Source organism: Corvus cornix, chromosome 19 (assembly GCF_000738735.6).
Source record: "Corvus cornix cornix isolate S_Up_H32 chromosome 19, ASM73873v5, whole genome shotgun sequence".
NCBI classification, from domain to species: domain Eukaryota; kingdom Metazoa; phylum Chordata; class Aves; order Passeriformes; family Corvidae; genus Corvus; species Corvus cornix.
The window spans coordinates 7924332-7940372 of record NC_046348.1 but is presented as its reverse complement, the minus strand read 5'-3'; the positions used below and the strand labels follow the sequence as shown (position 1 = coordinate 7940372).

Genomic DNA, 16041 nt, shown 5'->3' with positions numbered 1-16041 from the left:
ATCTCTGCTTTCCAGAGCACTTTTACTGTAGGCCCTGTGCAAGGCAGCAATCAGGCTACTGGCCCAAGAAGTGGACAAGCCTAAGTGCTGCCTTTGAGAAATGTGCACACAACTGCCAGGGAAGTCTTACCTGAGGTGGTTCTTGTTCTGAGGACCATGTGGGTGCAGGTAGGAGGGGTGGCACTGCTTGGAGGGGACCCCACAGTGAACATGACAGCCCGAGAACTCGCCCCGCTTCCCAAGGATGGAGTTGCCATTGCGATTCCATAGGCTCCTGCTGGAGCTGGGAGAGAACATTTCAGCAAGTTAGTTCCTATTCCATATAATCACACCAAGATGTAATTATATGCAGCAAACTGGAGCACTGCACTACAACGTGCTTTGATGCAGATCCAAACCCTGGACTAGTCAGAGGTTCTGACAGGAAATAAAACAAGCTGAGTGGACAGTCTTGGTGAAACACAAACAGTCAAGGTGCAGCTTAACATATCTTTTTATTTTCATATCTCAGTGTTCTACTCTCAGCAACAGAGACTCCCTGAGAGGCTGAAGATGTCAGTTTTGCAGCAAAAGATACAACAGAAAAATTCTCAAGGCAGATCATGACAGATCTGGAGGCTAAAGACCACCTCTGTCTGCAGAACTCCTTCCACCTGCTCAGAAGGGAGAACTTCTGGTGGCAAGGGACAAGCTTGGGGAGGAGGAGAAAAAAACCTTCAAACACCCAGAATTACATAAACTGGCTTTCATATAAAATCAAGGTGGAATCAGGAAATGAAAAGCCACAAATGCTGAATTAAAAATAAAACCAGACCAGAAAATCCCAAACCCCTCCAGCCAGCACAGGCAGTCAAGATATTTCTGTGTTTAGCACAGAAATAAGTATTTTCCTGTCTTGGTTATTTTTAAAGCTGTGCTAAAGAAATGGAACAGATCCCCTTAAACATTAAAAAAAGCCTTCTGTGCTGAGGCTAAAAATTGTCAGAACCAATTATCGAAGTTGGAAGCAGAACTGTGATCCAGCTGGCATTCCATAAAAACCCAGGCACAGAGAGACAGCTGGGATGTATCACTCTGATCCTTACCTGTATCCATTGGCCTCTCTGTGTTGAGGCTGTCTGTACTGCCTTGGTATAACTGGCCCCCAAGGGTGGTCTTTACCTGTTGATCTGACAGCTTCCCAGTACTAACAGATCTGGACAGGAAAACACATGAATTCCCAAAAAAAGTTATTCAGTAATATCATCCAACTTGCAGCTAAGGATGACTAAGATTCTTGGTATTTACTACAGAGAATATTTCAACAAAAATAGAGAAAGCATTGAAATCTTGCTCGTTAGCACGGATCTACTAAAATAGAGCAAACCATAAAAATAAAGAGACCTTTTTCCTCTTAAAAAATTTATATTGCAAATTTTGTCATAGGGATTTTCAAGCAAAAACTGAACAGGCTTTACAGAGTTAATGAAATTCCAGATTCAGCTAATCAAAACAAAAGGGAACTAGACAGCAACACAAAGTGCTCCAGGAAGTCCCTGCTATATTTATAGCCAGTACAAAATGTTTCTGTTGCACACACCAAACCTCAGCATCCCCTCACAGCTCACTCGCCCTCTCAGAGTTGCTGTGTGCAGTTCTGCTGCCCAGCTGCCTCCCCCAGGGATGGATTATGAACCCTGCAGTGCCTACCTGCCGAAGGTGGTTTTGCTGTGCTGTTCTCCTGCCTGTTTGTCAGCTGCCTGGCTGGAGTGGAAGTGTGTGAAGTCCCTCGGGTCAGTGATATCTTTAGGCTGCAGTGGGGGTTCGGCCAAGCCCTGGCGATTTGCCAGGGCCAGCAAGTTGGAGGATGCTTGAGTTTTAGGTATTTTGAAAGGAGCTGTTGCCTTTAAGGATCAAGAGCAAGAACAAACAAAAAAACCAAAGTTAAAACCCCAAAATATTCTTGGTTTCAGGCACTGTGTTACTGAGAATTGCAAACGTAACAAACCTTAGTGGGAGAGCCGATGATTGTTGGTAGCGGGGTTTTGAAGAGCCAGTCTGAGCTCCTGGGTGAGGATCCCATGTGCTTGGTAGGTGATGTTCCCAGGCTACCTGGCCTGCTTGGCTGTGGAGAATGACTGTATCCATACCCAGCATAGGAGGGGCAAACTGGGTCTGAGTGCTGCTTTCTGAGCTTCTGCTTGTTTTGGTAGATATCTGTGAGAGTAGGAGCACTCTGCAACCTCGCTCCCATTAAAAGTGACTGTGGAGATTGAGATGGTGGTATAGGAGAACCTGTGGAGACGACAAACAAGAAGGTAAAATTCTACTTGCAGTGCTTGGAAAGTGTATTGATGAAGCCCAAAATGCCAGAGAACAACACTAAACTGCAAATACTGAGATGTGTTTGATTATTAGCTCACTAGATAGCAAGGAGAATGGAATTAGCCCATGGATTATTTGGACTATTGCTACACCACACTGATGAGACCTCCAAGCTGCCAAATAGGCACAATTTCAGGCCGACAGCTGTCCTGGCAGCTGCAGTACATCTGGCAACCTGCACCAAGACAAATAAAGTGGTTGGATTCAGCAGGAATGGCATAACCAGCATAGAAATTCCAAGCTGAATAGAGGTTCTCAAGGCCTGGAATGATATTCTTGCAAACAAGAGCGTGAATGCGACATCGCATGTTAATGACTAGTTTTGTGTGTAATGACTTCATTTGCAGACACAAAGGCAGTTCATGTTCCTGCAAGAAAACTAGGTGCTAAAAAGAACCAAATTATTCAGCTGGAACAGTTTGGGGACATTACTTTGAGCAGTTGTTTACTTTTCAGTCTGTCAGACTGAATCTTTTTTCAAAAGCTGACAAAGGAAGTCCACACTTAGGTACGAGTGCAAAGTTTCTCCTAAAGCAAATGGGAGAGCTCTAAATCGTTATTTAAACAGAGGGTTTTGGGGAAATATCTCTTATAAACACCTCACCTACTCAAAGATGCCCTTCCTCTTTCAAAATTAGGCCTGAAATTTGATGAAATGTTCTGTTCCCGGTGTGTGTTTTTATGTCTCATGATAGGGAACTGTGCAAAGTTACAAACAGAACATCAGACTTCAGCTTTATGGTCACAGCTTCCCAGAGAAAATGCCTGTCTGTAACCTCCAAGAACTGACACTGAAGTGACAGCTTCATTCATGTTTAAAAAGAAAAAAAGAAAGAGGGAAAAACTGAAAATGAACCATACAACTAGAAAAGCTTTATAAAAACTGGCCATGAAAATCTTCTGAGACAGGCTTCATTTCATAAATGTCTGCTCAAAAAAACCACCACAAACTTCTTGCAGTTTGCTCAGTAAAGTGCCCAGCTGTTACAACACATCTTTCAGCCTTCTTAAGCCCATGGTTTTGCTAGTTGGATTTTCAATATGAGCTACTTCATCTTGATTTCATTCCACTCCATTAAGCAGTATGTTTCAGAGCAGCCTGTCTGCCTGCAGCTCTAGCAGAGGGATCAAGTCTATTTCTCATTAACTTTCCAGCCAAGAATTTGCTTGCCTGAAATCCCTCTGCTTGTCTGTCTCACAGCACTGAAAGTCCTCACCTGTCATTTTAGAATCAGTCTGAAATCTCACTGGTTACTGTTCCAGGGTTGTTGCCACCCCAGGGAAGGTTTCTGAATTAAAAGTGTGTCCTCTGCTGCCACTGGCAGCAAGAACAGCTCAATTAGTTCAGAAGCCACATTACGAAAGACATCTTCAGTCCTTAGAAAAATCTCAGCTCAGATGACCTCACCTCGCCCAAAGCAAAAAACTGCTTCCCATCCCCATTTAAATGCTGAGAAACAGACTTGCTGCGATTTGTGGTATTGTACAAACAGAAATACCACTGCAGTCATTTCAAATTAAGAAGTGAAGCCAAGGAGGAAAAGAATGCAGAAATATGAAGAAATGAAACATTAAAATCCCTGCCAGCCATGAAAACAGTGCTGTGGTGGTGTGTTACAAGTCAGTTTGATACTGGCAAAAGGCACTAAATCAACAGCCTGACAAAATTCCAGCCAAAGAAAAGTTGCAACAAGAAAAGCAAATCCAGTGCTTTGTATTCTCTTCACACACACCCTTTTTCACTTTTTAGGAGACTATTTCAAACCTAAGGATTCACTCATTCCTTTTGTTGAACCAGCCAATGGCACAGCAACTATAAAGGCAATTTTTGAGACACACCATTGAACTTATTTCATATGGATGAAGCCATTCCCAGACATGGCTGCTCCAAGAAATGAAGGCTCTATCATCTCCAGATGGTTTTGGAAAAGCGTTTAAATGGGGGAAAACCTCACAATGCAGTTTCAACACCACATCTTACAAAGTCAAAATAAAAAGTATAACCAGTATTTTAGATAGAGAAGAAAAGGCACCCAAAATGTGCACAGAGCAGAAGAACAAGCTGCTGAATTGCATATTCTTATACCAAATCCTTCTGGCATTACAGTGCAATTCCATCTTTAACAGTCTCAGAACATCCTCAAGTCCTATTTCTTCCTGATCTTTTTTCTTTTTCCTGCTGGCATGCCATAATAATTTATGACTTGCAAAGCTTGCTGACTGCTTAGCAACAGTAACATCAGATCCCAACCTATTTCCCAAGGGAATGACGAAAACGTGTTGCACGCTGTGCACTGGCAGCTCTGCCTCCCTTTTCTGAGAACTGGCATGACAGAGCTGGTCTATCAAAACCAGATTCTGAGCAGCACATTACTACCATTCATTATAAACCATCCCTCTTTAAAGACAGGCTTCATCAGAGCTGTTTTTTCATCTTGACAGTAAGAAATTTCAGTCTCTGTCTTGTTGTGTAGGGAATTAGTTATGGGCAAAAGTGCCACCCAGGCCACAAATGGGCTGTTTCCACAAAAGTTCAGTGTCTCCTATTAGCCCATTCTAATGTGTGTTGGCTCTCTCCCCTTCACAAAATACTCTAGAAGCTCTATGAAAATAATGCTGATTGCATTGTCCAAAGTCACTCACCTGAGAAGTTCCTACTCCTTGATTCATGTCCTTGGAGTTGTCCACAACAACAGTGCCCAAGCTGCTCAGGTATGGTTCCAACTAGGCAAACAAAACCAAAATGCGTATTTACACTTTATACTTCACTTACAAACAACGACAAAGCAAGTGAAAACCTAGTTAGTTTACCTCTGTGAGCCATTTAACAGAAATTATTTCTGCACACGTGACCGAGCTGGGCAGGTTGCGGTTTAAGATTAATTTCAAGCAAGAATTCGAGTTCTGAATTACTGTTCCAGATAAAGGTCTGCTAATTGCTAAGCATTTCTGTGCTTACCTAGTGGTGAAGGAGAATATGGTCTGGAAGATCCTGTGGACAACCTACGCCCAATGCCCTGGGCAGTGTCAGCTGGCACTGGAGAGCACGAGCCCATCTTCATGAAACCCATTGGGCTGGTGTTGGAGCGTCTCACAACTCCAGCTCTGGCAAGGTAAAAGAATGGTCACACACACTGTGGTCACTGGTTCCTTGAGATAAGCTTCAGAATCCCCCTTGAGGAGTCTGATCAGTTAAATGAAATACTGGTGTTTCAAGAGAAAGCTAAGAACTTAAGCTAAGCTTTCCACACTGACAATAATCATTAAGTCCTTTTGTTCACAAGCACTTTTAAACTTTCAGTGCCATAATAGTCTGTTAACTGGAGAACATTAAAATAGATTTCCCTCAGTACACCCTAATCTTCAAACAACTTGATCATCAAATTTTTTATTTCACAATCACATATTAATGTAAATGTCCGTTTTTTAATCAGCAAAGATTCTGAGAAAGTTTTCATATTGGGTCTGATATACAGCTCAGATAACTAAAAACAGATTATTTAAGGGAAAGGCATTTCTCCAAATGTAGCAACTGTAATCAAATCAGAGATCCTGGTAAAAATAGGCAAGAAACCCTGGGTTTTGTTTTTGTAAAGATCTTCAGAGTTCTGAGTAGTCTATTTATGAGTCTTTGACCTTCACCAGCCTGATCCTGTAGACCACAAGGCAGAGAATAAGCCTGGCTCACTAGAGCTTTGTAATGAGACGAGCTGGTTAATTAGCATGCCAAAAATTGTTTCCTTGATATTCTACACAACAAAGCATTCATCTCATCATTACATGTGTGGAAACAAAACATAACTTATTACTGACATTCCAGTTCATGATGTAATGCCATGCAATACACAAAGAGCAGTAAAAAAGCAAGACTTTATCTTTTTACCTTCTTGGGTTGCATTTTGAGTGAAAGAACAAGCTCATTTTGTTTTCATGAAAATATTTCAAGTGCCCATCCAACAATCTTGAGATTGTGAAGGGCTTTTATTTGTTATCATTGAAATGTCTCTTTAGTGTGGAAATAAAATGACCTCAGCAAGAAAGCAGGGACATCTTCCAGGGCACAAACACCAACCAGACCCAAGAGAAAGGAGTTAAAAAGCCCAGCCTCACCTGGGTGATCCGTGGGGGTTGGACACAGGGCTGGCAGTGGAGGAGAGGTTCTGTTCTATGCGCTGGTAATTCCGTAGCTGGGTGGGAACCGGGATGGGCGCCGTCTCGCTGCGGGGGGACACAGAAGGCTGACAGTGCCTGAAGTTGGAGGGTATGGAGACAGGAGATGGAGACAGGAGATGAATACAGGTAGGCAGGTCTCTCTCTCAGGATTGGACTGTAAGAATTTTGAGAAAATCTAGGAAGCAGGCAGATAAACTTCCTCTGCGCTCACTGGGTGCGCTGCGATCTCGGCTTGTCCTAACCCAGCTCCAACTCTGCACGGAGGAGGATCAGGAACTGTTCAAGACTCCCTGCCTTCCCTGCACTGGCTGGGATCACATGGAGCTGGGAGTCAGCCCTTGGTCACACATCACTGAGATCTCCAGATCCCTCTGACTCCCTGCCAAGCCGCCCGCTGTGTTTACCACACTTGAAAATAGCGTTCTAGGAAAACCCAGCGCGCCAGGGACAGGAAGTTCAGAGCAGGCTTGGAATGTGGACAAAAGCCACGGAAGCACAGGCAGAGATATCCCCAGAGACACTGTGAACTTGCAGGAGGAAAACATGTTACCTAATAGCCAACCCCTGCCAGGAGGAGCAAAACCACACACCTGAACATTCATCCACAGATTCCAATTGCAGATTGGCCAAGTTCAGCTGGAGTGGCAGTGACCTGCCTCGCCTCAGTGTGGCCCCTGATAAGGGACTCAAACCACTGCATGTAATCAGTAACCAACACTTTTAAAGGAAAACAGAATTCAACGGAAAGAATTTCAAACAAATGGGCTGTTTGGAAGATAATCACTTTATTATCTGGCCCTTTATTGACCATGTCTTTAAAGAAAGATTACAAATTCTTAGAAGAAATGTGAAAAAAATTCTCTAGAAGACAGGTAGTTGCAGCACTCACGGCATAGCTCCAGCTGAATAGAAATCTGGTGGGTTTTTTTACTCTATTTGTCCTATTCTCTTTGCTACCTCTTAGAATGAAATATTACTTCCTAATATGTGCAGAACTTCCTTAGAAAAAGAAAATAAGTTTGTCCTGCTATTGCCACCCAGTTTCTGGATCCCAGAGTAATTTGGAAGTTGGCTGTGGGCACACAGTCAGCAGAAAGCCTGAAAACTTCCAAGCAAGGAGAAGGACTCCCAAGTGGAAACCACAGGAAGGCTGTGGGCAGCCTGCCATGACTACACAGCACACTCAGGGAGCACAGGGAGCCTCTCCTCCAGGAGAGGGAAGCAGATGTAATTTAAACTGTGGCAGTGACACTCAGGAGACCATGAAGGCACTTCAGCTTTTAAAGAACTCAGCATCATGCCTTTCCCTGCTGTCACACAGCCTTGCAGGTAAGTCCAGGCAAGCTCTAGAACTGTGAGCTAACTGGAGGCAGCAGTGCTGTGGTGCAGAGGCACAGCCCCATTGGGGCTCCCCAGCTCAGGCCCAAAGCTGAGCTCTGGCCAGGCTTCCTCCAGTCTGATGAGGTTTGTTACCAGTCAGAGAAAATGCAATACAGATGTGTGCAGAGCTGCATGCAAATCTTGTTTCTCTGAGATCCAGAGAATAAAACTGGTAATAAACCACAGGAGAGTGAACCACCTCAACCTAACCTGCCTGTTCTGGTTGGAGACTGTCTGTGAAGACACACAACATACAACAGCATAACTATAGGCACAATTAATTCAGTTTGATCAGTTAAGCAGAAAGATTCCCTGTTTCACAGGGCATAACCTTTTGTAAAACACCAAAAATCTAAAAGGAGCAACCCACAAACAATGAAAGAACATTGGTCAGGAAATAAAAACCCAAACCCCAAAACCAAACCCAGCATCTTGTAGAATACCAGACACACACTGCTTTCTTCAGACCATGCCCCAAGCAGCCTCAAATGCAATTACTGAATTAACTGAGCCAATAATTAAATCAAACTATTAAAGTACAAACACAGAGTGTGAACAGTAGGCACCTGTTTCTAATCACATGACCATTTAGCTCTTAGTAATGTACAAATGACACAAGTGGCATATTTTCATAAAACTTCTAACTCTAAAAACTCTGCCTGACACAAAACACGAAAGAACAGTGTATTTATACTACACTGTACGTGGCCAATTCAGAGCAAATGGATCTCTACAGGCAAACCATCCCCATTATCTGCCCTTAAACATAAAACATGACGCTAAAAGCTGTATCGACAGCCCCTGTCAGCAGATTGCACCAACTGCACAAAGATCAGCACAAAGTAGCAAACTTTTCTTGTGACAAGCATTTCTAAACAAATAATGCTGACTTGCAGCCCTCTAGCACTGGCACAAGCCAAAAATGCACCCAACATAATAGCTCTATTCCCCAGTTAGCCACTCATCCTCTTTCTGTTTGTTCTGAAAACATCACAAAATTCATCACTTGAACAAATTCTGCTTAGATATTCCATCATTAAGCTTTACTTTTTCCAATATAACACAGGAAAGATTTCAGGCACCACTGATGAAAATCAGTTCTATTTTAAACCAGCAGAAACTGAAGCCTACAGCCATGTGGAAGAAAGGGCACTAATTACCAGTCCTGCTGATGGAAAACCTGCAATACATGTTTAGCTCCTTCATGTGACTTTGGCATCTTGTGAGACACAGCCATGAAATTCACGGTAATCACTTCCACAAAAGCCACACCCAGTGACCAGACAAACCAAACCAGCTACAAGATACAAATCCACAGCAATCTGGGCTTTCAAAGTTCCTCTTCTCTCACAACCACTTCTCAAAACGTATCTGCATTCAACATCTTGACTCACTACATTAAGGCTGTGCTGTGCTTCCCAGCACCAAAAAAGACAAGTCAGTTATGTCCCTATATTTGTGCTTTTAAACAGTTCAAAATTTAAACAGACAAAGAATGCTCTCAACTCCTTAAGGAAATCTTTTGGGGATATACCAGAGAAGGCATGCAGTGTAGAGAGGCTGGAAAAAAGAGGTCTGGCTTCTATTTTAGTCCAGTTTCACAATTAAAAAAATAAATAAATAAAGCCAAAACCATAACATAGCAGAGACTCTAAGGCCACATCACACACCTGTTAGCTGTACCAGAGGCAGCACTTCGAGAAGAGGCTGAAGATGGTTTCTGTACAGTTCCTGAGCTTCCAGAAATAGTTAATGGTGACTGCCTGTGAAAACAAAAACCACTGTCAAAAGACAGGTCCTCACACCAGAGAAACTCTCTACTTGGCAGCAAAACTTCCTTAATTCAAGCTGTTTAGATACTCATATCAAAATCAATTCTTGGTAATCCTTCTGAAAGTCCACAGAGCTATGACAACCCAGTGCCAAAAGCCCAGAACCCCCTTCTGCAGCTGCAGCATCAATCTTTGAAGAGGTTTCTTTTGGAAGAAGCTCAGCACACCTACCCTCCACACATCAAGAACTCGCTGGAAGCCCGCCTGCCAGCTGCTCCCAAAGGCATATCATCTGCAGGAGGGAACACACACAAAACCCACATCAGGAAGCAGAATCAGAAAAAAAATTACATTTCCAATACTGCTGTTGTAGAAAAAAACCACTTCTGTGAACATAAAAAAGTTTTCCACAAACTATTTTGTGTAGGAAAATACCTCAAATGTGACCCCCAACATAAATGGAACTGGGGAAGGGAGCTCTTTAACAAGTTATTTTGCTGTTTGTTCATGAGTTTTTTTCATATTAACAACAGTTTTGAAATAAACTCCATTGTTTAGGGGTACAAGGTATCAGCACTGGGATGTTTACAACAATGGATGACAAAAACTCTCCAGGCAGTCATTTAGTCAAATATTTACCACAAGTTGGTGGCATTGTCCAGAAATCAGCTGATTTTGTGCAATTCAGGTTGGGGCCCATGTCATAAATGTGCTCCATCCAAGTCTTTCCTTTGTATAAGCCCAGGCTGATGTTTTACCTTTCATGTTAGAAGTGTTCTATGTTTTTAGCTACACTTTTTATTTAAAGCTCTAGAGCATGAGCTATAAATGTTCAGGGAGTCTGGAGGAAACAAAGTGCCTGCTTCCACAAAGAATTCCAAGAGAATCCTTGTGTCTTTTATCAGCAGTTGTTTACAACTGAATCTCTTCTTCTACTGCCAAGCCCCACTATTTTCCATTACTTTAAACCACCCCTCTTACATATTTGGCTGCTCAACTGAAGATTAAAATGTCCCTGATGGACATACAGTACCAAAGAGTTTCCCTCCAGAGAGTAATCAAACTACAGAAATTAATTTCAATGTGAATTCAGACACATTTAGAGCAAAGAGAGCCAAAGAACAACGGGAGGTAGAAGTGTGTTATGAATAAAAATTGGTTTGAGATGTAAAAATAAGAAAGGCTCTTACACGAGTGGTCTGAAGAGATATTGTGTGGGACAAGAACAAAGTCATCTGTGTCACAAGAGGAGTTCTTGCTACTGGTACTGGCAGAGTCTTTAGAGACTTGAAGATAGTTAGGAGGACCCAGTGGAGGGGAAGACAAATTTTCTTCTTGAATGTGCTGCATGTCTGGCAGAGACTGGAGGGGGGCATTGGGAAAAAGAAAGGGAAAAAAACCCACTGTAAATCCAGTGATTCAGAAAGTAGAAATGCTTTTGAACTATGAAATTTCAAATACTGGATAACCCTGTAGTGCCAGTTTAGACAGTTCTGTATTGATTAGACTGTGAGTTTAAACAATTGTGATTTATTCAATCATTCCTGGTGATAGAGATGTACCTCTTCCAAATGTCACATCAAATTGAAGCCACTGGTTTGTAATAAGGGGCCTTAGCCACAAGGGCCAATTCAAAATTTATCTGTAACAGCCATTACATTGCAAACCATATTAGAACATTTAAAGATTTGCTACTCTAGCATATGATACTTATATGTATTTTTTACCTTAACCAAACAGAACAACAAAAACCCCACAAGATACAACACAAGGAGCAAGAGAGCACCAAAATGTTAATGGTATTTAAGGAAAAGACAGAGGTGTTCCTTGCTCTTTGCTGTTGAACATGACAGTTTACACTGTCAGAATTAAAAGATCTAAAAAATTCATGAACTCTTGGCTAAACATTACAGAAAGCATTTTCTGGAGATTGTTGTGTAACACAGAACTTACTGGAGGAGAAGCAAAGCGACAAGGAGAGCTACCACAGGAACTGCCAGAGACTGAGCCTGGGTACGTGGGCACTGGTACAGGACAAGCTAGAAGAGAAAAACCCAGAGGGGGGGAAAAAAAAAAGGACTAAGACTTCAAAAGACTGAATTTCAAACAAATTTCCTCACTGCTTCTCATTCATAAGCCCTTACACAGCTTATAAGAACAGCACATCCTCAATCACACGAGGGTATTTAAGTTCAGTGGAAACGTCAAAAGAACAAGTAAATAAGTATCACATTTCAGTCTGGCATAACACAAAAAAGGATTCAACACTCAGCCTCATAATAGAGCACAACAACAGGCAGGCTGAGGAAAATGTCTCATAAACACTTAGTGTGATATTTGGCAGATCTTTCTCCCTCCCAGCCTGCAACGTTCATCATTTACACAAATAAGTGACAAAAAACCCAAAACCTACTCACATTTTTTCACTGTTGAAACGTGATCCAGGAAAGGGTGGTTGAAAAATGCTTCTGTAGAACAAGAAACAACCACCACTGTGAGTAGATGTACAAATGACAGAATTTACAGACTATATTGCAGATGGTGATAAATGGTTGCCTTCCCAGAATCAACATTGCAGAGCCAGAGAGTGAAGAGCTTATAAAAGATTAAAGCTTTCTATGGTATGTGCTGCTGAAGAGTTTGGAAAGGAAACAAGAATCAATTGAATAGCTTCAAACATCAGTCAGCAAGGCAAATCAGACTGAATCACTGGAGGACATCTTATGACTGCACTTAAAGCCATGAAGACAAGAAGCCTTCCTATACTGCTGAGGAAATTATGTTCTCTGTGGTAGTAATTCAGTTTTAGTCTGCTCTTCAAAACAGTGAGCATTTTTCACACCAGACACTGGAAGTATTTTCAGCTCTGCGTTTCTCAAGGACTGACATTTATTTCTGAATCCATTAATGCTACACCTTAGGTGGCAAAAAAAAAAAAAAAATCACAGCAGAGCCATTCTCCTTTCCACTTCCCAACAGCAGAACACGACCTGTGCAGCCAGTTCATGGCATAAAGCAGAATCAGACACCATTTCTTTAACAATTCCTCAGTGAACTCACTGTTGTTACATTAGAAATATTTTGCTTTTGTGGTAAATGGATATGCTGAGGCACTTTTAACTGAGCATAACCAATTGGCCACCAGGTTACATGGAAAGTTTTGTTCTGCAAGGAGCAGTGTTCAGCTGGTTCAGGGAATTTGAGGGTTGGTGGGAGCCAGCTGCTGAGCTGGGTGAACTTTAATGTCCCAACACTTGAGGCAAAACAATGCTGTGCCTCAGACATAAGCAAATAACAAGGAAAAAAAAAAAAAGAGAAGGAATCTGAGGCCTGCAGTATCTCCTTTCCTTCAGCAACACTTTTCTCCCTGACCCAATAAGGGAAGGAATCAAGCTGTAATGCCTGAACTATGTAATTATTAACTTTAACACAAGGATCAGGTGCTCTCCAGCTTTTGTACAACACCTGCTGTTCTACTTTATATTACTGGAAGATCAACAAGACAGTGCTATTTTTACTTTAACAACAAGCGACTGGGCTCTGTTATAAACTCTCCCTTTCACTCCCTTTGCTAAGCACATTCCAGAGCAGCCCCTTTGAGGCCCTTTAAGTGGCTCAGCCAAGGAAAACATGACTTTCATCACTGCCATTCTGCTTTCTATTTTTCTTTCGAAGCACAAATGCTTTCTCCCACCACCACAAGCAATACAGTGAATTCCCCATGTTTGAAGAAACCGTAGGGATCAGCACACCCAGAGTGCAGAGTGGAATCAACTACTCACAGTCCATGTTTGTGATGTATTATTTCTCCTACACATAGAGATTTATATATTGACCTCTGGGTACAGTCAGTAGAATTTATGACATTTTACCCAATTATTGTGAGCTTTTTCTGGATCTGAACTAAACTAAACTAAAGTTTTAAGATTAACACTTCCTGGCAGCTATGATAAAACTGCATTGACAAGTAGTGCTATAAAATTTAAATAACCAGCATGAATATCATGACATACAAGATGCAGCTAAGAAGAATTAATGAAGATTTAGCTTTTCAATAGTGTGTTTCTAAAGTGGGTTCTTCCAGTACTTTGTTACATTTCTGCAATCACATGGAGATCAGAAATGTTTGCTCCCAGTATGATGCCAAAACCAGTTAAAGTAACAGAAATAAGACTTCAATATGAAATTTTAGGTATAGCAGCAAACCCTCAAAGGAAAGGGCACAACTGAAAGAATTAAACTGATTTATATTTCACTACTCAACAACATGATTTATGTACATCACTTAATACTGACAGTGATTTATTTTAGCTACTCTGCCTTCTTTACGAAAACAGAGAAGAAAAAAAACCCCTTCACTTCTCACATAATTGGCTGTAGACAAAAGGTCAAGATAATTACTCTGGTCACATGAATACAACTAACAAGGAAAGTCAAAAGAGCAAGAGGAAAAGAGAAATACATACCAAAGTCCATTCTATCTTTTTGGTTTCTCTGAAGCAAACCCAACAGCAGGTCAGCCAGGTAAGCTGATGTTTCCCTAGGAATGCTGCACACATGAGGAAGTAAAACATGCATTAAATTTAATGCATGCATTGAATAATGCATAGCACATTGAATTTCAGGAAATCAGCATTCTGCTACGACCTAAGTCATCACTATCTGTGCTCTATAGCCTTGGTACACCTAGTTTCAGCTAGGTACAAGGAAGGCAAGATGCAACATGACTCACTGGTATCACACTACATCCTTGTCAAGATAGCAGCAGCAAATATTTTTATGGACCCCAGGCATTCCCCAAGATGAAAAAGTGTTCAATCAACAAGTGTAAGTGACAGGAAAGGCCATGGTGACATACCTAGGAATCAAATTCCTGTTCTTTTCATAAAACATTCTCAAATCTTGAGGACTATTGGCCTGCCAAATAAAAATGTACATTAATTAAAGCTCAGTTTCATGGAGGAAATAGCTTTTGTACCTAAGCACACATACACAAAAAGGAGGCTTTTGCATATGGGCATTAAGGGGGAAAAACACCAAGCAGAGCAGTGACTTCAGCACTGAGGATCCTTATTTATGTATTTCCTCTGGATTGAACACACTCATCACGCAGACTAAGCATAAACAACTTCTCCCTTGGTATTCTCAAGCCTTTGCAGCACCAACACTACACTCAGACATGACTTGCTTCTGCTTTCCTGACTAGAAGCAAGAGCCCTAGGAACGTCCTTCAGACTGAGAAGATGGAAAAGGAAAGCGAGTGTTACCTGAAAAGGTGGTTTTCCAACAAGACACTGATAAATCACGGTTCCTATGCTCCACAGGTCTGCTTTAGCATCGTAGTGTTGAGACATAATCACTTCAGGGGCCTGGAAAGAACAGCAAAGTCTCAGAAGGGAAAACAAAAAAAGCAAAGCCACAGCAATATGAATCTCCTGTCAGAGCAGTATTAGCAGAGACCACTTTATTGCAAGAGAAAATTAACATTTTCATGTGCATCACACGGCTTGAGAGGTAAGAACTCCATCTAAAATGAAAGCTGTGTTTCAAAACCACAAAAAAACTAGAAATGCTGATGTTCTGAAGAAAGCATCCAGAATGTGGCATGCTTGGGAAGAAGAGGGAAGTGTTATTTACTTGGCTTCTGCAGTTCTCCTTTGGACAAAGAAGCACTAAGAAATGTTCAATGTCTCTCTGATTTTAACAATCACGATCTCCAAATCCCAAGCTAAAAAAAGGTAGTAAAACTATGGAAAGAGGAACTGCACTCTGTCCCTGATCCTTGTAAAGCAACACGAGGCATTTGCCAATCTGCAAGCAGTCAATTATTTTGTTCTGGCAGGAGAATGTTTGAGATAAGCAAGATAATGTGAAATGCCCCTTACCATGTACATAGGGGAGCCACACAGAGTTGCAGCCATCATGTTGCTGTGCAGATAACGAGCAAACCCAAAGTCAGCTGTGTAAAGAACAACCTTGGTCAGTGAAAAGAAAGATCATTTTCAAATTTTTACAGCCTAGAAATCACCTGTCTCTGACTGAAATCTGCTACAATTAACATTGGGATTGAAAAAAGACAGGTTTAATATCTAGCCAGCTACATGGAATAGTAGAATCTTTGTCATGCTGAAAGAATAATGTATTATCTTTTAAATGAGCAAGCCAAGAAGCAGCAGTGACATCATTTGCACAAACTGCTGCTCAGGCACCTCCCCAGCTGCAGAACAGCCTGTCTGGCGTCAGCAGGAAAGGATTAAAGTCACTGGCTAAATATAAATGGCTCATTAAGGGTGATGAATATACAATCTGCCTGCAGTGAAATCACATCAGGTACAAGTTTAAGAAGTCAAGT

At 41.6% G+C, this 16041-nt stretch overlaps 1 protein-coding gene across 2 annotated transcripts in view; it reads right to left on the bottom strand.

Annotated features, from left to right (window-relative positions):
* The window catches only part of ULK2 (unc-51 like autophagy activating kinase 2), a 36036-nt gene that overhangs the window by 6194 nt on the left and 13801 nt on the right, over positions 1 to 16041 (bottom strand). For both annotated transcript variants that reach the window (XM_010402372.2, XM_019287610.2), the window contains 16 exons: positions 15575 to 15648; positions 14957 to 15058; positions 14548 to 14606; positions 14156 to 14238; positions 12107 to 12157; positions 11643 to 11728; positions 10880 to 11051; positions 9921 to 9981; positions 9588 to 9680; positions 6475 to 6612; positions 5324 to 5469; positions 5008 to 5088; positions 1988 to 2274; positions 1690 to 1883; positions 1086 to 1195; positions 131 to 283 (listed from right to left, as the gene is read on the bottom strand). In XM_010402372.2, coding sequence (XP_010400674.1) covers positions 131 to 283; positions 1086 to 1195; positions 1690 to 1883; positions 1988 to 2274; positions 5008 to 5088; positions 5324 to 5469; positions 6475 to 6612; positions 9588 to 9680; positions 9921 to 9981; positions 10880 to 11051; positions 11643 to 11728; positions 12107 to 12157; positions 14156 to 14238; positions 14548 to 14606; positions 14957 to 15058; positions 15575 to 15648 — 1890 coding nt within the window. The remainder of the gene's footprint in view (positions 1 to 130; positions 284 to 1085; positions 1196 to 1689; positions 1884 to 1987; positions 2275 to 5007; positions 5089 to 5323; positions 5470 to 6474; positions 6613 to 9587; positions 9681 to 9920; positions 9982 to 10879; positions 11052 to 11642; positions 11729 to 12106; positions 12158 to 14155; positions 14239 to 14547; positions 14607 to 14956; positions 15059 to 15574; positions 15649 to 16041) is intronic.